This window comes from Biomphalaria glabrata, chromosome 10 (genome assembly GCF_947242115.1).
Source record: "Biomphalaria glabrata chromosome 10, xgBioGlab47.1, whole genome shotgun sequence".
Taxonomy (NCBI): domain Eukaryota; kingdom Metazoa; phylum Mollusca; class Gastropoda; family Planorbidae; genus Biomphalaria; species Biomphalaria glabrata.
In genome coordinates, this window is record NC_074720.1 from 43,228,731 (window position 1) to 43,250,397 (window position 21,667).

The 21,667-nt window shown below is 36.6% G+C and overlaps 1 protein-coding gene across 6 annotated transcripts; it reads left to right on the forward strand.

The window, feature by feature from the left end:
- The first annotated feature begins 1,669 nt into the window (after positions 1–1,669).
- On the forward strand, positions 1,670–18,814 carry LOC106056818 (kielin/chordin-like protein). 6 transcript variants are annotated; one of them, XM_056045189.1, is made up of 6 exons: positions 1,670–1,688; positions 9,715–9,812; positions 13,993–14,112; positions 16,529–16,654; positions 17,777–17,893; positions 18,591–18,814. In XM_056045189.1, the coding sequence occupies exons 2-6, from the start codon at positions 9,755–9,757 to the stop codon at positions 18,722–18,724; spliced, it is 555 nt and encodes a 184-aa protein (XP_055901164.1). In that variant the 5' UTR covers positions 1,670–1,688; positions 9,715–9,754; the 3' UTR covers positions 18,725–18,814. The 6 variants fall into 6 exon arrangements, with proteins under 6 accessions (XP_055901164.1, XP_055901161.1, XP_055901162.1 ...); XM_056045186.1 differs by lacking the exon at positions 1,670–1,688 and adding an exon at positions 1,881–1,899 and having other exon boundaries at positions 9,722–9,812; XM_056045187.1 differs by lacking the exon at positions 1,670–1,688 and adding an exon at positions 7,377–7,818.
- The last annotated feature ends 2,853 nt before the right edge of the window (positions 18,815–21,667 follow it).

Here is a 21,667-nt window from a genome sequence, read left to right on the forward strand (position 1 = left end):
TAAGAGCTGGGTGGACTTAGAGGCGCCCTAAAAATTTCAAAATTTAAAATCCTAGAGCAGTGGGGGTAGCTAGGGAGGGGGAGAATTTGAAAATCCCCCCGGGCCCCCACTTGAGGGGGCCCACAAAATGATTGTTTTTTACATTGAATATTAAATATTACACAAAATGCAGGAGCCCCCAAAGAGGTCAAGCCCCCCCCCCCGGACCCCCAAATGATGGCGAATTCCTAGCTACGCCCCTCTTCCAGAGAAGCCTTTGTTTCATGGTCCGCACGTACAATGCTTGTTCGCTAGAGTGTGATGTGGGAATCTCGTGGAGGCAGTGATCTATCCCTGAAAGTTGAAAGTTTGGTTGTCTGTAGCAGTCTGTAGCAGTCTCATCTGTTACACCTCTCATCTCCATAGTAACGATACGTCACTCTGGCGCCATTGTTTATCATATACAACGCTGAAACTCTTTTTTTTTCTTTCTTGTATGTTTGTAGTGTAGTGTTCAGTGGCGTAGCCACCATTGCGCGAAGAGGTGGAGGTCATCCGAGGCCATTAGTTATAGTCGGCCTCAACACTGACCAGCGACGTCGCAAGCTGTGGGCAGGGGAGACCAATAGCTCGTTGCCACGTCTTACAGACCTGTGGTCGATTTAGATTTTCTTTTCGCCGACTACGTTTGTCCTCGGCTTCGGATAACAACTACAATGAAGAGGATGATGATAATAATAATAATAATAATAATAATAATAATGATAATAATAATAATTATAATAATAATACTAATACCTTCAAGGCCCTTAACATTCCTAGGAACATCTTCGTTGCCTGTCAGAGGGCGGTACTGCTGCAGACCTGCCACATCACCAGAAAATTCCTCAGTGGAAACTGTTAAAGGGACTACGATGAATTTTGTTTCTCTTTAGCGAAACTCGACCCTGGCAGCGCCAGAGAATGACTACTCGTTCATTTCTAACATAATAATAATAATAATGATAATGATAATAATAATACTAAAGAAAAAACCGCTACCACTATTGTTGATGGAATGTTATATGTTAGGAAGAGTTGTGCCCATGCACAGGGGAAACTACTCGGGTAGCCAAGATGGCTGATTAAACTTGTTTGCGTTTACCTGAGACTGTTCTTATTTCAAGTGTATTTATTTAAGTGTCCATCGTAACAATTATTGACATCGCCGTACAAATGTCTCACAATTTAGTAAAAACTGAAACAAAAATCAACAAAAAAATGGGAACCTAGGCTTGGAGATTAAGCGTATATGGAAATTGTCCAACCGAGGGGATAATAACAGCCGACCTCACAGATACCTTTCAAATCTCTATTTCCAGTGACTCGGGTCTTGGGACTCTCGCATTAGAGACGAGGCCGAATGCCGAGTACATCAGAAACCCGCACCATTTCCTTCTCTTTACTATGCTAACCGTTTGGGGCTCGCCGTCATCAGAAAAAAACCTAACGATCATTGGGATATTGAGGACGCACAGACGTTCCGATTTCCAACAGACTTTTTTTCGAAGGTACAAAGAGATGTCTCTTCGACATGTGTATGAGTCTACTACTAGATCTACTCCATCTGTTGCAATGAAAGGGAGCCCGTGTCAACAAACCAGTGGAAACGATACCGCTCGTGGGAAGTCAATGTGTGTAGTTTTTTTTATGAGAACACTGTGTAGTTGGTGTGTAGTTTTCACAATCAACCTCGGTCAGCTACACGTTTTTAACACCCAAATACACACCGATTCACACACACATGGAGGGCTAGATCTATATACTCTCACTCTCTCTCTATCACACACACGCATACAAATTAAGTTTTTTTCTGTATGTTACATGGTAAAGTATTCAAGAACTAGGCTTTACACTCCAAGATGGATTTTATTGTTACACGTATGTCCTTAGGTTCAATTTTAAATTATTTATTTAGAATGACAGTGTATGACTAGACACTAGACATTGTACACTATCACTAGGCATTATGAAATATTTAGACTATCATTAGACAGTTTCAAACAACGAACTATAACTGTTCATAAAGTATTAACTAGCCTATCACTAAATATTTTTTAATAATATACTAAATTTTGCCACTAGACATTTTGAAATATCAATCTACACTATCATTAGACATTTTGAAATATTCTAGATTCTAGACTATCACTTGACATTTTAAAATATAGCCTACTAGACTATCACTAGGCAAAATTAGGTATAACTGGACATTATGAAATAAGTAAACTATCGCCGGACATTTTCAAATAAAAAATAAATATATTCCCGAGAATAGTGGTCATGGCACTTTACAGGTACAATAACATTATTTGTTTACAAGTCAAAGGAATGAAGTTATCTGTTCTTGTTTCACCCGAAGAAAGCTAACCCGCTTCGCGTATATGTAATTTATATTGAAGAGATTTAAACAACTAACTTGTTCTGACTGCCTAATAATTCACGAAACACTGGATGGCTGGCTGGTTGTGTGGTATGCGCTTCGGACCATCGTGACGATGGGCCCAGAGTACGAACCCTAACCGCCCCCTCTCCTCTATCGTCCTGCAGGAGGCCTGGACCAGGTCTTAGTAGTCTACCCTTCTTGATGAGCGTCGGAAACTAGCAAAACAAAACAAGGAAAAAAAAAAGGAAATAAATGTTGATTTTTTTTTAATCACAAAGCTAATATTAAATGTAATTGTATCAATTAGTTTGGATCAGTCATGTGATTGATTATCTGTTTTCTCTCTGTAACCTAGATATAATAAATCTGTGCGATTGAAATATTTTTACCAATTGTTTTTGTTTAGCTTTCAGCTTTCTGAATGCGCTATCACCCTATCATTTGTCTGGACCAGTTGTGAAAGGGGGAGGGAAGAAAAAAGGGGGGGGGGGGGTAATCCTTGTAAATGTTTACTCCAGTGTTTCCCAAACTTTTCCCGTAACGGAACACTTCGCACATTCACAGTATTTATCGGAACACTTTGCTTTTTTTTTTTCTGGAGAGATTAATTCACGTGGTGGCCTACTAGCTAATTATTCCAGTAGTTCGTGGAACACCTATTCAAGCCTCACGGAACACTATAGAGTTCTGAGGAACATAGTTTGGGAAACACTGGTTTTACATGGTCTTTTTTTTTTTTTAAATGCCTAAAAATATGTTCACCCAGGTCTCAAGATTCCTCTAGGGCAGGGGTTCTCAACTTGGGGGTCGATTGACGATTTGCCAGGGGTCGCCTAAGACCATCGAAAATATGGATTGTTTTTGTCTAATCTTCTTTTGCTGTGTGTGTGAAGAGGAAGGGGGGGGGGGGGGTCGCGGACGAGTGGGGTATTCTAAAAAGGGGTCGCCGAGCTTAAAAGGTTGAGAACCACTGTGTCTAGGGGACTAATTCAACTTACACCATTGCATCTGCAAAGTACGATTTCTTCTCCTTGTTGAAGATACAAAACAAAATAATTACCAAGAGTTAATAAATAATTTGTTTTTAATTGATTCTTGTGTTTTCTGGTAAAATAAATAATTGTGCGAAATTTCAGCTTAATCCGTGATTGGGTTTGGGAGAAATAACGTGTACAAACTTTTTACCAGATAGACAGCGAGACAGACAGAGTGAGTTGATATAAGCTTTGTAATAAACTTTCTCTTCGCCACGAACAAACAAACAACAAAAGCACAACAACAAGCAAATTAGCAAAATATAAAAAAATATTTGTTAAAAACTAAAGCTTATCTAAGGGAAACAACTCCGCACTTACCACTATATTTCTCAATAAGCTAGAAGTTATTTCCCCTATACGATATCAAACAAAATTAATTAATTACCACTATTTAATTAACTAATTGGTAAATTTTATAATTGGTTCATGTTTTATTAGGTACATTAAATTATCGTTTAAGACTTGAACTAGATCCGATAATGAGTGTGGCATTCAATTATCTAAATCCTAAATCACCTTTACCATACCATTACCTATCCCTAAGCACTGGCGGATCCAGGGGGGGGGGGGGCGGAAGGGGCGATCGCCCCCCCCCCCCCCACTCGGCCGCCCCCCCCCCCCTTCGGACGAACTTTAGTATAGGATTCACACAATTTGTATACGAATTTATTACTTATGTTAAAAATATATACTAATTATTTATATTTCAACCTATTTTTAGATTATTTCGCCCCCCCTCTAGTAATTTGGCCGATTTGGTGGGGTCGGGAGGGGGCGATGGTATCAATCCCGCCCCCCCCCCCCCACTTTCGAGTGGGGGGGCGGTTCAATTTATTGGTAGAAATCACAGCCTGCTAACAAAATCAATTAAATATCTATATCCTTGTAACTTATTATTAATATTTTAACCGATCTTTATATTATGTCGTTCCCTGTTTGCCGATTGGTGGTGGGGGGGGGACGAATACCTCTTCTGCCCTTCCCACCTAAACCCTTTGAGTGGGGGGGGGGCGGTCCGTTTTTATGGAGAAATCATAGTTTGTGAACAAAAATAGTTGAATTAATATATACATTTTATATTATGTCGCTCCCTTTCTGGTATTTTGGCCGATTCGGTGGGGTGAGGGGGGCGATTGCATGTACTGCCCTCCCCACTCTAGCCCTCTGAGTGCTGGTGGGGGGCGGTCCTATTTTTGTGGAGAATCATAGTTTGTGAATAAAATTAGTTGAATATCTATATAATATAAACTACGTATTGATATGTGACCCATTGTAAATATGTCGTACCACACTCTAATCTCAAATTGTATCATTAGTAAATTTAAATGAAAAAGGGTTTTACCAGGTGGGAGGGGCGATACATGCAATCGCATTTCCCCCATCGGACAAATCAATACTTTTTCTTTTTGTATTATAGTTAAGAAATTACAAAATTAAAAAAATCTGTCACTAATATAATTTATATATACTATAAATTATATTCTTATATCGAGTCGCCCCATACCTATTCTTTAATGCCAAATGCAATCTTTAGCAGAAATTAGTAAAGGAGCGAGGATTAATCGTTTTCACTCTACCGCCATTCCCATTTCCAGACAGAGTTTTTGTAATTTCACATGAAGTTATCATAAGTATTTTAAGAAAGACTTTGCATTGGAAAAGTTAGAATTCAAACGAAATTTTTCAGTTTTAGAGTCATGATAGAGATGAGTTCTAAACTCAAATAAGGTTTTCATAGTCGCCTTTTCCTAACCTTTACTCAATCTGATATTTTTCTAGCTAAATAAATTTGGGACTATTACTCACAATTTATACTAGAGTTTTCTTGAATACTATTTATCGAATAAGTTTTTTTTCGGCGGCGATCCTCAAAGCAAAAATCTAAATACGTGGGGTATCCTATCTTTTCAAGGAACAAATCGGTTTTATTTGCAATGTATTATGGGCCTATAAATTCAAATTAGAATATTTTTCAATTACATCATTATTCGAAAGGTCGTTTTTTAATAGTATGAATAATGAGCTTCAGGTCAGGAGAATGCGTTTCTGCAGTGAAGAATGAAAGAAAACGCTTTTGGCGTCGAGGCTTCGCCCGAACTCCATTTATGAGTAATGAGTTGTAGATGTCAGGAGAATGCGTTTCTGCAATGAAGAATGCAAGAAAACGCTTTTGGCGTCGGGGCTTCGCCCCGAACTACATTGTGAAGAATGAGCTGTACTTGTCAGGAGAATGCGTATCTGCAGTCAAAAAAGCAAGAAAACGCTTATGGCGTCGGGGCTTCGCCCCGAACTCCATAGATGAATAATGAGCTGTACTTGTCAGGAGAATGCGTTTCTGCATTGAAAAAAGCAAGAAAACGCTTTTGGCGTCGGGGCTTCGCCCCGAACTACATTGTGAAGAATGAGCTGTACTTGTCAGGAGAATGCGTATCTGCAGTCAAAAAAGCAAGAAAACGCTTATGGCGTCGGGGCTTCGCCCCGAACTCCATTGATGAATAATGAGCTGTACTTGTCAGGAGAATGCGTTTCTGCAGTGAAAAAAAGCAAGAAAACGCTTATGGCGTCGGGGCTTCGTCCCGAACTTCACCAGAGAACCTTACAGCGCTGCCCCAGTTGTTTTGTTTTTCGCCGAAGGTTGAGAAATGCTGCTTTTTTTATTCTCATATTTATATATATATATATATATATATATATATACATATATATATATACATATATGTGTGTGTGTGTGTGCGTGCGTGTGTGAGTGTGTGTGAGCGCGCGCGCGCGCGCGCTGTATGCATGTTTATGCGTAGGGTTAGGGTTTACTGGGCGTTAGGGTTAGGGTTTGGAAAAAAATCGCCCCCCCCACTCCAAAGTTCTGGATCCGCTAGTGTCCCTAAGTCATTTGGACCGTTGGGGCACCACTCAAGATTTGTCGACCGTCTTTCTCTATTTCTCCCTCTCATTTCCATAGGATAGAACCTCTTTCAATGGCAGGCCCGTCCATTCTTTTATGTTGTCTTCCCATCGCTTTCACTGTCTGCCTCTTCTTCTTTTTCCTGGTACTGTTCCCTGAGAGAACCCTAAATATTTAGCCCTACCCGTGAATACTGAAGAATCGTTAAATCTCTTGATGGTATCAAGAAAAATAACTTATTACTAGTAATTAATTGACAAATTTAAAAAAATAATTTAATTAATGTCTTGTCTTTGCCAATAAATAATTGTGCAAAGTTTCAACTTTATCCGAGAAAGGACGGTGGTCGCTTTTTAAATGTATTTTAAAATAAGTTGTAAGATATGAACTCGAACTCAAGGGCTCAAGGGGACTACTTCAGATTATACCACCACAACTTTCAAGCACAATTTCTTTCCCTTGTTCGATATCAAGCAAAATAGTTAATTACCCAATAGTTAACTACCTAATTTGTATAATTTTTTACATTCTTATTTTGTCAGGTACAAGAAATAATTGTACAAAATGTAATTTCAAATTAATCCGTACTTGGGTGTGGGAGAAATAACGTGCGCACAATTTTTACCAGACAGACAGACAGACTTAGTTCATAAAAGCTTGAAAAAATACTTTAAAAAACTGTTTTTTTTTCTAAGGGAAAGAACATTTACTGCGATATGAAACAATATTAATTAATTACCTCTAATTAAATAATTGTTTTGTTTTTCTTGATTCGTGTTTTGTTAGGATGTATGAATAATTATGCAGAGTTTCCACTTGGTCATAGAATGGGAGAAAAAACATGTACCAGACAGAGTGAGTTGATATAAGCTTTGTAAAAATAAATAGCAAGTAATTTTATTTAGGACATCAATGTCTGGTGCTGGGACTATTTTTGTGTTTTCTGGGTTAATCTATTTTTATCAAGAAATGGGTTTATTTATGGTTTGGAGTGATATGCATTATTTCTAAATTATAAAATATGTCACTCTTATTAACATTGCAATGAGCACTCCAAAGAACCAGTCTGAAATAATGCGAGTACTGTATCAAACAGCGCACCTGGTGTAGGTAACAAAAGACACTACGTCAAAGGGGTTAATGAAGCGTAGCTCTGGATAAGTTGGATAACTGTGGGATACAAACAATGACATCAAAGGGAGACAATGCGAAATAAGGGGAAACAATTTCATGTACATTAGACATTGCTTTTAAATGTCCAACACCAGTCTACACTAGGCGATAGTGTGGTCAATATAAGACATTTTAAGCATATGAAGGTTGACGTGCCTGAAGTGACTTATGTATGACTGACTTATATGACTTAAGTCAAAGGGTTGTTGAAAGCAACGAAGTTTGAAATATTATTCCTAGTTCATTTTTTTCCTTGACCACCTGTTACAATCTTGGCTCGGTTTACATTCGCAATACCAAAGCAGGTAGATAGATCTATATAGGCAGCCGAAATGTCAATGCCACTTAGAAATATTTGCCTATTAAATATCGAATATTGTTACACCAGTTATGTATTTTTGTTACCATAATATATCTCGGCTCTACAGAAGGACTACTTGTTAAGTATTTGAGCCAAATAGTATCATATAATGTACATATGACTTTCAAATGTAACTCAAACTTTGAATCGAATTGAACATGTATTGTTAAATATTGAGTGTACTGTAAGTTAGCCTTTTACGCACTCTACATGGACCATCGTACTTAGGATTCAGTTTTCAGTTGAACTAGTTGACTCGATTTGAAGATTTATCATTTCCATGATAGTCAGCTGTTTCAGTTTAATAAATTTGATTAGTTTTGGAGATTTATCTTTGTCATGATAGTCAGCTGTTGCTAAAATTAATTTGTTTCAAGTTTGAAAACAAAAATACAAAGAGATAGTGCTTCATGTTAAACTCTCTGATTTGATATTTAAATCGTGTGTTTTCCTGGTTCTAAATTTTATTTAATTATTTTCACATGTTTTCATTGGTTCTGATCGGAATTCTTTTGGAAAATAATTGGAAGCGATCAGCACGTCTGTAAGGTTTCAACACACCTGGGAGTAGAGATTATGAACTTTCAGAATTGAAAAATTCTAAAGTAATAGTAGAGATTAGGAAAATATAAAGTTGAACAATTCTAGCCAAGGAGTAGATATTATGAAAATATAAACTTGAACAATTCTAGTGTAGGAGTAGATATTATGAAAATATAAACTTGAACAATTCTAGCTAAGGAGGATAGATTATGAAAATAAAAAGTTGAATAATTCTAGATTATACAAACAAATCTCAATTTGAACCTTTCTCGTCTAGAAGTATAATATTAATTGTAACAGATTTTATTATGCAGAAAAAATAACTTATGGTCATGATATAATCAACTTATTTTCAAGTCTTAAGCTGTAAAAACTAGTCAGGTTTTTACCTACATGACCATAACTTGGTTAAATCTTTATATATTTACCTACATGACCATAACTTGGTTAAATCCGAATGTGGTTACCCACATGACCATAACTTGGTTAAATCTTAATGTACTTACCTACATGACCATAACTTGGTTAAATCTTTATATATTTACCTACATGACCATAACTTGGTTAAATCTGAATGTGGTTACCCACATGACCATAACTTGGTTAAATCTTTATATATTTACCTACATGACCATAACTTGGTTAAATCTGAATGTGGTTACCCACATGACCATAACTTGGTTAAATCTGAATGTGGTTACCCACATGACCATAACTTGGTTAAATCTGAATGTGGTTACCCACATGACCATAACTTGGTTAAATCTGAATGTGGTTACCCACATGACCATAACTTGGTTAAATCTGAATGTGGTTACCCACATGACCATAACTTGGTTAAATCTGAATGTGGTTACCTACATGACCATAACTTGGTTAAATCTGAATGTATTTACCAACATGACCATAACTTGGTTAAATCTGAATGTATTGACCTACATGACCATAACTTGGTTAAATCTGAATGTGGTTACCTACATGACCTAGCTTGTTTAAATCTCATTTACCTACATGACCATAACTTGGTTAAATCTGAATGTATTTACCTACATGACATAGCTTGTTTAAATCTCATTTACCTACATGATAATAGCTTGGTTGAATCTGAGTTTTAAATTACATGACCATAACTTGGTTGAATCTCAATGTTCATTCATTAGTTGTACATAAAGTTTAAAACTTATTCTGTTGTAACATAACACGTTTTTTTTTTTTTTTGCAACGACCAACTTCACTAACAACGACCAACTTCACTAACAACGACCAACTTCACTACGCGCACAACAAACTGAACAAGAAAAAAGGCGGGACTGTCTGTGACATCTTATAAGTCAGCGATGCTTTGGGTCACCTTGACACTAGTGTTTTTGATGATTAGTGGAGGTCAAGGCCAAGGTGAGTGTCATCATTTTTTTTTTCTTGTTACTCACTTTATTGCATCCGTTCACACTTCACAAGGAAGGCGTCGCGGGGAGATCTAGCCGGCGATCTGCTGCGTGAATTTTTTTGAAAACTTTATAGAGTTAAACTTATTCCGAAGTTGCGGTTTCATGTCATTGATCCATTTATTTCTTGATCTTCCACATTTTGTTTTGGCTCTCCATAATCTCTCTTCACACTCTCCACATTCTATAAACACTCCACATTTCTCTACACAATCTAATTACATACTCTCCACAATTCTCTCCACAATCTGTCTCCACATTCTCCACACACTCCAAATTTCTCTCCACAATCTCTCTCCACACTCTCCACATCCTATAAACACTCCTCAATCTATTTACATACTCTCCACAATCTGTCTCCACATTCTCCACACACTCCAAATTTCTCTCCACAATCTTTCTCCCCATACTCCACACTCCAAATTTCTCTCCACATTCTATAAACACTCCACAATCTATTTACATACTCTCCACAATTTCTCCACAATTTCTCTACACATTCTCCACCCTCCTCTCCACATTCGACAATATATCCACATACACACACATTCCACATTTCTCTCCACGACATCTCACCACACACACCACATTTCTCTATTCCCTCTCTCCACACATTCTCGTCACCGTCTCCACACACTTCACATTTCTCTTCACAATATCTCCACACACATCCACACACACACACACTTCACACACTCCCTATTCACACCTCCATACTCTTCACTATCTCAGGACATCACAAGCCGATGACATTTACTCCAAACATTTGCTTCGCGAAGTCATAGTAACAGTTCTGATAATTGGCATTAGTGAGTTTGTTGATTTTAAATAAAGTCCCACAAGTTGGTGGAACTGGTTTCTTACAAAGCTTCTATCAACTCGTTCTGTCTGTCTGTCTGTCTGTCTGTCTAGTTACAATCTTTTGCACATTCTTTCTACCACTTACCATATTTTTTTTTAATTAAGTTGAAACTTTGCACAATCATTCAATGTTCATGAATCAATAAAAAAAAAATTAACCAGTTAATTAATCAATTAGTCGTAATTAATTAACTTTTGGTTTACATCAAAAGTATACTAAGCTTAGGGGAGATAATTTTTGTGTACAGAATTAAGTCGTTTTTTAAAAAAAAAATTAACAATAAGCAACACTCGTAATGTATTGTTGTTGTTTTTTTGTAATGCACAATTTTAGAACGAAAATTCCTCATGGATGATACAGATGTTTCTTCTTCTTAATATTATTATTACTGATAAACTATACAAACTTCTATTTTTATAAGTACTTGAATAGCTCAGTGGTAAACATGTCGGTCTTGCACCATGGAGGGTAAAGTTGGAATTCAGACTTGATCAACTTTCTTTTATTTCATTGCTTTTGAAAAGGCAGCACGGAAACCTGCTCCCAGCACACACACCCCTCTCTCCCCCCCCCCCCCAACTGGTGCACAAAGGTTTCGCTGAACAAAAACAATTAATAAAACTATTTCCAATCGCACAAATCTATTATTGTTAGTCTAGACACTTAGTTAGTTAAATCACTAAATTTAGAAAGCCTTCATGACAGAAGACTTAAAAGTAAAGTAGCAATTATGCATAAAACACTAAACCATAATCTTCAAATACAAAAACAAAATTTAATAAAATACTCAGAAAGACACAAAGATAGAGGTACATTTCTCGTCCCATATGCTAGGACAAATTTGTACAAATACTCCTTCTTCCCTAATGCTATTAGAGCATGGAATGGGTTGCCTGAGCTAGCCAGGAAAACCAGTGACTTGGCAGAATTTAAGTCATTGGTTAATATGCATGACTGAATGCATGACGCGTAGGACGTAATCATCTTCTTTATTGAAGTAACGTCTGTGTTACATAAGATAAGATAAGATAGACTCTAGACTATTAAAAATTAACTACAAGATTGATTAACAAAAATTGATGCGATTTCATTCTAAATTACCTTTGCTTTTTTTTTCTAATAAGTTTTTATATGTTACTTGAATTGAAGAGCGAAGAGATACTCTTGATTTTTGACACACAATATGTATGAAAGACTTATAAAAATGAATCTATTTTAGTAGCCAACTCCACAAATATCCACAAGGTATTTTCGCTCTAATCTCAGGCCTGTAAAGAGTATGGCCTAGCTATTAGCACGAAGAAAACAAATGTTATGGAACCTGCTACAGCACCGCCCTCCATCCTCATAGACGATAACAAGCTGGATGCCGTAAATGAATTCTGCTATCTTGGATCTACAATTCTAGATGCATGACGCGTAGGACGTAATCATCTTCTTTTTTGAAGTAACGTCTGTATTATATAAGATAAGATGACCTGTCTCTGGAAGAGAAGATTTAAAAAAAACGCGTTGGGAAGGCTGCATCGACCTTTGCTAGACTCTGGCCAAGAGTTTGGGAAAACTAGAAGCTAACTACAGCTACCGAAATGGAGGTCTACAAGGCATGTCTGCTGAGTACGCTACTGTACGGCAGTGAGTCGTGGACTACCTCACACAAGCAAGAGAGAAAACTAAACTTATTCCACTTGCGTTGCCTCCAAAGGATTTTGAAAATCACATGGCGAAAGAAAGTGTGCAATACTGAGATCCTTGCGCCTACAGGCCTTCCCAGCAATTTTACAGTCCTCGGACAACGCCGTCTGCGCTGGCTCGGACATGTTCATTGGATGGAGGACAATCACATCCCGAAAGTCATTCTCTACGGTAAACTTGCGTCTGGCTCAGGAAAAACTGGTCGCCTCCACGTTCGTTACATAGATGTAATAAAACGGGACCTCAAATCAGTGAACATCGATACTGACCATTGGGAAGACATAGCTCTGGACCGCACTAGATGGAGAGAGACAGTGACCAAGAAGGCCATGGACAGTGAAAAAACATGGGCCTCAGCTCTGTAAAAAAAAAAAGCGTGCCATACGACAAACGGCCGGCTCCTCTACCTCCAAAGCGAAAGTAACCTTGACCTGCGATATTTGTGGACGCGAGTGTCTCTCCTTAGTGGCGCTCCACAGTCACGTGATAAGGTGTACGAGATGAACCAAAGCCGTTCTACCACTGAAGAAGTCCTGACTGACTGACTGACTGACTGGTGCTTGGTTTCATTGTCTTGGGTACGAGACAAAACATTACAGCGACTCACTTGTAAATTTATAAAATCATGGGCGTCTTGCTTCTCAAAAAATCTCCAAAGTTAATCCTTGCGAATAATTAGTTAATGTTGCCGTATTTGGGATGATTAGTATTCATAGAAACAGTATTAATATATAATAGCATGCATTATTATTAGCATGCAGGTTGTTTTTTTTTTTTTTTTTTTTTTTTTTTTTTATGAAATAAAACTTTATTATTTCTCAGGAAGAGATCACTAAAAGAATGAACACAAAAGAGTCTCACAGACATAGATCTAAAACTTCAATAATACATTCACAGAAACAGACTTCACATGAAGTTTAAAACAATCAACATCCAACCCGTTTATTATCTTCTCTTGTATATATACACTCCCTAAAATTAGCTTCTTCAACATAGAATAAGGAACGATAACTTTCTTAGCTATTTTAGAACTAGTGGAAATTCACCGTCGCTTCTCGAAACATAACATATTGCTTACACATCTCTTGAGACCTTGACGCGTACATAACGTGGCAGACCTAACTATTAAAAAACAAGATTACAAAGACAGTTTGTGTGGAAACACAAACTCAAAATCGGCCCCCGAAGTGGCCCACACAGGCAGGTAAAAAGGCAGGTTTTTAATAATTTCAGAAAGAATATCAGAATGAAATTCTATTAATTAAAGGCAAATGACAGAAGAATTAAGAAAGAAAGTTGACAGATCGTGTGTGGTGCCCCAAGGGTTCAGCAGACCAAGAGATAGGTGAAAATTTTAAAATTATTAAAAACTGCACTTTTAAAGTATTAAAATTGTGAAAATCAGCCTTAATGATATTAATGTGATCGAATTTAAAACAACTTCCCATATTAACTTTGTTTTGTAAAATTTACATTTGTATTAACATTTACTTATTTACTTTGTTTAAAACTTGTTCTGAAATTCAAATTATTTTTGTAATTAAAACTTTACCTACACATTCATGATCTACAGACGACTGCCTCAATGGAGATATACTCTATAAAGACGGAGACTTGATGTATGACGATTGCTTCCCTTGTTGGTGTGCCAACGGAAGTCAAAGGTGCTATTGGCAGACTTGTGAAAACTCGGGTATAATTCAATTTTTACAAAGCTTATTTCAACTCAAAATCGGATAAAAAGTTTATACTCAGTTTGGAACATAGACATAAATAAATATAGACTGGAAGTAGGAAGTTATTTTTATTTGGGGGGAGTCAATATGTTTTATGTACTATATCTATGTGAAAAAAAATGGCGGCGATTGAGCTATAAATTCTAGGACTAACATTTCAGCCAATATATACCTTTGATCTTTAGTTTTGAAAAGTGCAAAACTGCCATATTCCCAATATTTTGTCTTTGTTTTATAATCATAGACATAGGCAAATATATATAGGTTTGTGATGTGGATCTACAAACTTATCTTTTCCCAAATATTTCCGATAATAATTTGTTCTTTATCGTCCAGTCTATATATATATGTCTATGGTTTGGAAGTTTTTAGGGGCTGAAACAAATTCTGGATAAACATGAAATGTAACATCTAATAATAGAAGCTCTAAGGTACCAAGGTTCTCTTTCTCTTAATAACCATGGTACCTTATTTTTTTAACTTTTACCTATCCCTTAGTCTGTTGGACCGTTGAGGCACCATGCAAGATTTGTCAACCGTCTTTCTCCATTCCGCTCTGTCTTTTGCCTTAATTAGAACATCTTTCAATGGCAGGCCCGTCCATTCTTTTATGTTGTCTTCCTATCGCTTTCTCTGTCTGCCTGTTCTTCTTTTTACTGGTACTGTTCCCTGAAGGAAGGTCTTTGCGAGCCCCGAAGACCTTGTAATATGGCAATAGATTTTTAGCTTGCGTATTTTTTTTACGATAGTTAGCAGGTCATCATGGGGTCCAATAGCTGCAGTAAGCAGGTCATCATGTGGTCCAATAGCTACAGTAAGCAGGTCATCATGGGGTCCAATAGCTACAGTAAGCAGGTCATCATGGGGTCCAATCGCTGCAGTAAGCAGGTCATCCTGGGGTTCAATCGCTGCAGTAACCATGTCTCCTCTCTTGTTACCCTAGTGCTGCTGTTACTAGATGTTACATTCATATATCAATAGGATACTAGTTTAAAAATATAGCAATGCTAGTAAAATGACTTAAACCTCACAAGTCTGTGTCATTTTACGTCTCGACAGACGATCTTTACCCTTTGCAACTTCACGTGTGACTAAAGAGGCCAGTCCTTGACATACACTCTGAGAGTACAGGATCGACAACAACCCACACATGACCAGGACTTCCTGACGAACACACGTTACCTCCCCCTAATAATAATATAACCGTGTCAAAGTTCACTTTGAATGGGAACCATTTATTCCTGTTAATGGAAACAATCTATTTCTGTTAAATGGAACCGTTTATTCCTTTTAATGGGAACCATTGAAACCAGAAGACCATTCGCATACAACTCTCTTTCTCAAGAGTGCGTCACTGTATAGATCTAGTACTGACATACTTTCTTTGTTTCAACATTTACTGTCTTTGTTTCAACACATACTGTCTTTGTTTCAATGTAAACTTTCTTTGTTTCGACATATAGTTTCTTTGTTTCAACATATAGTTTCTTTGTTTCAACACATACTGTTTTTGTTTCAACATATACATTCTTTGTTTTAGCTTATACTGTCTTTGTTTCAACACATAATGTCTTTGTTTCAACACATAATGTCTTTGTTTCAACACATACTGTCTTTGTTTCAACACATACTGTCTTTGTTTCAATATAAACTTTCCTGGTTTCAACTTATAGTTTGTTTGTTTCAACACATAGTTTCTTTGTTTCAACACATACTGTCTTTGTTTCAATATTAACTGTCTTTGTTTCAACATAAACTTTCTTTGTTTCAACATAAACTTTCTTTGTTTCAATATAAACTTTCTTTGTTTCAATATAAACTTTCTTTGTTTCAATATAAACTTTCTTTGTTTCAACATAAACTTTCTTTGTTTCAATATAAACTTTCTTTGTTTCAATATTAACTGTCTTTGTTTCAACATAAACTTTCTTTGTTTCAATATAAACTTTCTTTGTTTCAATATAAACTTTCTTTGTTTCAACATAAACTTTCTTTGTTTCAATATAAACTTTCTTTGTTTCAATATAAACTTTCTTTGTTTCAACATAAACTTTCTTGGTTTCAACACATATAAACATGAACAATTCTAGTCAAGGAGTATAGATTATGAAAATATAAACTTGAACAATTCTAGTCTAGAAGGAGAGATTATGAATTGTAACATATCGTATCGTTCAGAAAAATACCTAATAATTATAACATAATGAACTAATTTACATGTCTCGAGCTGTAAAAACTAGCCAAATTTTTACCTATATGACCATAGCTTGGTTGATTCTCATACTGTCTTGGTTTCAACATATACTTTCTTTGTTTCGACACCTACTGTCTTTGTATCAACCACATACTTTATTTGTTTCAATTTTTTGACAGAACCTAAGGATACATGTGTCTATGATGGAGAAGTCTATCTCCAGGGGGAGCAGGTGCCAGTCCCATGTCTGCAGTGTTTCTGTCTTGGAGGAATGGCGATGTGCGCCAAACTACCTTGTTTTAATGGTATGTAAATTACCTTGTTTTAATGGTACTTAAATTACCTTGTTTTAATGGTACGTAAATTACCTTGTTTTAATGGTACTTAAATTACCTTGTTTTAATGGTATGTAAATTACCTTGTTTTAATGGTACGTAAATTACCTTGTTTTAATGGTACTTAAATTACCTTGTTTTAATGGTACTTAAATTACCTTGTTTTAATGGTATGTAAATTACCTTGTGTTAAAGGTATGTAAATTACCTTGTTTTAATGGTACTTAAATTACCTTGTGTTAATGGTATGTAAATTACCTTTTTTTAATTGTATGTAAGTTACCTTGTTTTAATGGTATGTAAATTACCTTGTAATAATGGTATGTAAATTACCTTGTTTTAATGGTACTTAAATTACCTTGTGTTAATGGTATGTAAATTACCTTGTGTTAATGGTATTTAAATTACCTTTTTTAATGGTATGTAAATTACCTTGTTTTAATGGTACGTAAATTACCTTGTTTTAATGGTAAGTAAATTACCTTGTTTTAATGGTATGTAAATTACCTTGTTTTAATGGTATGTAAATTACCTTGTTTTAATGGTATGTAAATTACCTTGTAATAATGGTATGTAAATTACCTTGTTTTAATGGTACTTAAATTACCTTGTGTTAATGGTATGTAAATTACCTTTTTTAATGGTATGTAAATTACCTTGTTTTAATGGTAAGTAAATTACCTTGTTTTAATGGTATGTAAATTACCTTGTTTTAATGGTATGTAAATTACCTTGTTTTAATGGTATGTAAATTACCTTGTTTTAATGGTATGTAAATTACCTTGTTTTAATGGTATGTAAATTACCTTGTTTTAATGGTACGTAAATTACCTTTTTTTAAATGGTATGTGGTTATATCTAACGGTTCCCATAAAACTGACAGCATGAAATTGCGCTAAACAAAATCTATTGGTAACAATATTTGTAGTCACACTGATTTTTTATTGCCGTAGATCTATTACAAATTTCATTACATGAATGATTCAAACTAATATGGCAGGGGGTTTTGTTCTTGTGACGTTACGCACCGATATAATGGACCGTTTAAAAAAATACTTGATATAGTTTTTTCCACTTGTTTCTCTTGTACAGAATCTTTGTTGCCCAGCAGCAGTGGTGAAGACTGTGGTTTTAGTGATTCAATCGGTTGTGGTCAGTGTTATTGTGTCAAAGGGCTGTCACTGTGTTCTATCACTGACTGTCCAGATGGTAGGTCCAATTTAATGTCTGATAAAGTGTTTTAAATTCACAGTCTTCAGCAAAATGAGGCTAATTAGTCACCCTGTTTAGCACACTGAGACTAATTAGTCACCTTGTACAGTACACTTAGGCTAGTTAGTCGCCTTTTACTGCACATTGAGGCTAGTTAGTCACCCTGTACAGCACACTTAGGATAGTTAGTCACCTTGTTCAGCACACTGCAGCTAGTAAGTCACCTTATACAGCACACTGAGGCTACTTAGTCACCTTATACAGCACACTGAGGCTACTTAGTCACCTTATACAGCACACTGAGGCTACTTAGTCACCTTGTTTGGCACACTGAGGCTACTTAGTCACCTTGTACAGCACACTGAGGCTAGTTAGTCACCTTGTGCAGCACACTGGGGCTAGTTAGTCACCTTGTACAGCACACTGAGGCTAGTTAGTCAAATGTCGCTAATTGCATTTAAATACTGATTAAAACATACTTCTTTATGCTAACCCCTACCACAGTTCTACTAAACTTGATAGATCAGTGTATATGTTATTGCGTGTGTTATTGAGTGTGTGTGGGGGGGGGGGGACATGTTAATTTACTTTGATGAGCATATCCTAAAAACTTAAACTACTTGTGTCCAGGATGCTGTTCGATGTCATACATCAATGACGTAATCAATAAATGAGTTGAACTTGTATTCATCAGACTCTGCCAGCGAGACGTGTCACGTGAACGGACTTGTTTATCGAGCCGGCGCTTTGATTCCAGACCCCGAGGACACTTGCACCTGTTTCTACGGAATTGTGCACTGCATCAGAGGCGTCCAGTACCTGCCGTAGGAGGACTCGTGACACAACCTATTACGAACAGTGTCATTGGCAAAATATGTGTTTCTTAGTCCAATAAATAAAATAACAAGTTTACATTGACTTTAGAGTCTTGTTTGTTTGCTAATTCAGTCTGTGTTGTGACGGGACTGTTCGTAGATCAAGTTGATCACAGTAATCTGCCCTTTCTAATCATACTTGCTTATTTCCCCTTTAAAGTTTCAAAAAAAATCTTTGTGTGAGTGAATATTGTGTGGGACCAGCAGGGTGGAATCTTTCACTGGTCCTGATTTGTCCCGCAGGCCGTAGTTTGAGAATCTCTGGAGCCTGGTACAGCATCGGAAGACCAGAAAAGTGAAGATGATGCTACGGGGGAGAGAACTAAAAAGTAATATAGCAATAATACATAATAATACATAAAACAGGTTTTAGGTTTTGCCCAGAAGGTTTTGCCCATTCCGAATGTGCGACTCTATAGAGGTATTGTAATAAAATACTCAGACACATATATAAAGGCACATTTCTTATTTCCTTATGCTAAGACAAATTCTTACAAGTTCTCCTTCTTCACTAGTGCCATTAAAGAATGGAATGGGTTGCCTGAATCAGCAAGTAAAACCAATGACATAGCTTGACTAGATTTACAAATACTCGAATTGTACGACCCTGTTCCGTTAAGGAAAAAGTTTTGGGTAACAACAATCTAAGGCAGTGATGCCCAAAGTACGTCCCGCGGGCCAGATCCGGCCCGAGCCGAGGTTCTATCCGGCCCGCCAAAACAAAATTAAGAAAATCACCCACACCTCCTGCCCCCCCCCCCCAAAAAAAATAAGATTGAAAAATGTAATTTTACCTACGTTAGGGCTCTCTTTGTTCTAATGGATTGGTACCACGACATTGAACACTTTAATGTAAAATGTAACAGAAAAAGTGAACGGATCTTTACTTTTGTGTGTTTGGATCATGATAATAAGCCAACATATTTGTTTTATAAAGAACGTGTGGCTTTTTAACCAAAAAAAAAACAGCATATGAACAGCATTATGAAACAAATATAGCGGTATTGATGGGAATATTTAACACAAAGAGACAAGACAATTAGTCGGTGGTAAAACTTGCTAAAATATTGCTCAGATTTGAAGTAGAGAAATGAACCCATTTTCCGACGCGTGAAAAAAAAAATTCAAATATCCCATTAGTTAATGTAAGTACTACATCCATGGGTCTCTCATAAAATTAGTTTAAAGTCAATTTCATTTCTGTTTTTATTTTTGTTACTTTTTCGGTCATGTGGCCCGCGAAACGAGTGTCGAAAATTAAAATGGCCCGCAGGTCGAATTAGGTTGGGATTCACTGATCTAAGGGAAAGAAACTCCAAATCGTTGGACCGTTGTGGCACCACACAAGATTTGTCGTCTATCTCCATTCAGGGCCGGTCCTACAGGTTGCAGGGCCCTAGGCGAAACGGATTGCGCGGGGCCTAATTTGGGTTGTGATAAGGATAATAAGTGAAAATTAAGATTTTGTATTAGAAAATAAATTCGTCTTTGTATTTTATTCATACTTTACTAAGTACAAAATCACTGTCAATTTAACTTTACGAACCATCTACAGTAGAGATAAGCCGATAAACAATCAGATCTGCCTTTTAGATTTATTATCGACACGCAAAATATAGATTTAGTTGTTGTTTTTTTTTATATTAGAGGTCAAGATAGATTTGGACGTATACTTCTATGCTAGTGACTATGGAAGTAAATTAAGTATTTGAAGTTCTTGTTTTGGTTAAAATTCGGCTTATTATTACATTTTTATTAAATGAAAGCTGACAAGGCCTTTTTTTTTAATCGCTAGTAGGATTGGAGTTTTCCATATTGAATGACACATCGAAAATTGTCTGTTTTATGATTTGCATCAGTTTTTAGAAGATTTTAATAATCTCAGGACATTTTCATGACTTTTTCTTATATTTTATAATTTCAGGAGATATCCTGGAACCCTTTAATAATAAGTTAAAATGGTTTAATTTAATAATTTACACCTAGAATTCGCATCGCGCGGGACCTAAGTAAGTGCGAGGCCCACTGCGGCCTAAGACCGGCCCTGTCTCCATTCCTCTCTGTCTTTTACCTTGGGTAGAGCCTCCTTCCTTCCGACAGACCCGTGACGTGGCAACAAACTTTAGACCTCCACTGCCCAAGGGTTATAACGTTAGTTCAGCGTTTGCGTTCAACTGTTAGCAGCAGCTCAGATTTTATCTCTGTAAGATGAGATAGAAAAAATAATAAACATATAATTGGTCTTAGGTTGTATGCATGTAATCGGACCAACCGGTTATAATGACCAAAACGATTGCATGCTACCATGGTATGAGTAATTGATTAAGACTTCATTAAAGTAGACCTTCTGATGGCACTTATTTTAATTGATTAAGACTTCATAAGCCCTAACCCTTCTGATGGCACTGTATTTTCTAATTGTTTAAACTCGATTCTAAGTAGTCAAAACAAATTTCGTCGCTATAGTCTTTTAGATATTCTGACTTAAATATATAAGGCTTGTTTTTCAAGACCGATGTACCAGATGTGACCTACATATTTTGCCACATCCAGGGCAAGCATAACCATTATCCGCCGGTAGTCGATTAAGATTTTCGTTTCGCCGTCTTGTGCCTGTCCTCTGCAGCGGATTTTCTTTTGGTTTCAAATTTGTATCCCGCGGCCTTTGTGAGTGATCTCCAGCTGTCTCGTTCTGAAGCTGCATGAAAACCAGGTGCTCTCTTCTAAGTCAGCGTTTCCGTGGGGCGCCTCTGTTATGTCGACCACCTTTTAGCTCACCAAAAAAAAAGACTTCTTTTGGCATACGTTCGTCTCCCATTACGTGATACGTGCCCTGCCCAGCGTAACTGTCTGACTTAGATTATAACTGAAATAACAATTTTATGATTTTAAGATA

Excerpts from the sequence above, each read along its gene's own strand:
- LOC106056818 (XM_056045189.1), top strand. The coding sequence starts at position 9,755 with ATGCTTTGGGTCACCTTGACACTAGTGTTTTTGATGATTAGTGGAGGT. Across the intron at positions 14,113-16,528 it reads GCAGACTTGTGAAAACTCGG|AACCTAAGGATACATGTGTC; the intron begins GTATAATTCAAT and ends ATTTTTTGACAG. Across the intron at positions 16,655-17,776 it reads CAAACTACCTTGTTTTAATG|AATCTTTGTTGCCCAGCAGC; the intron begins GTATGTAAATTA and ends TCTCTTGTACAG.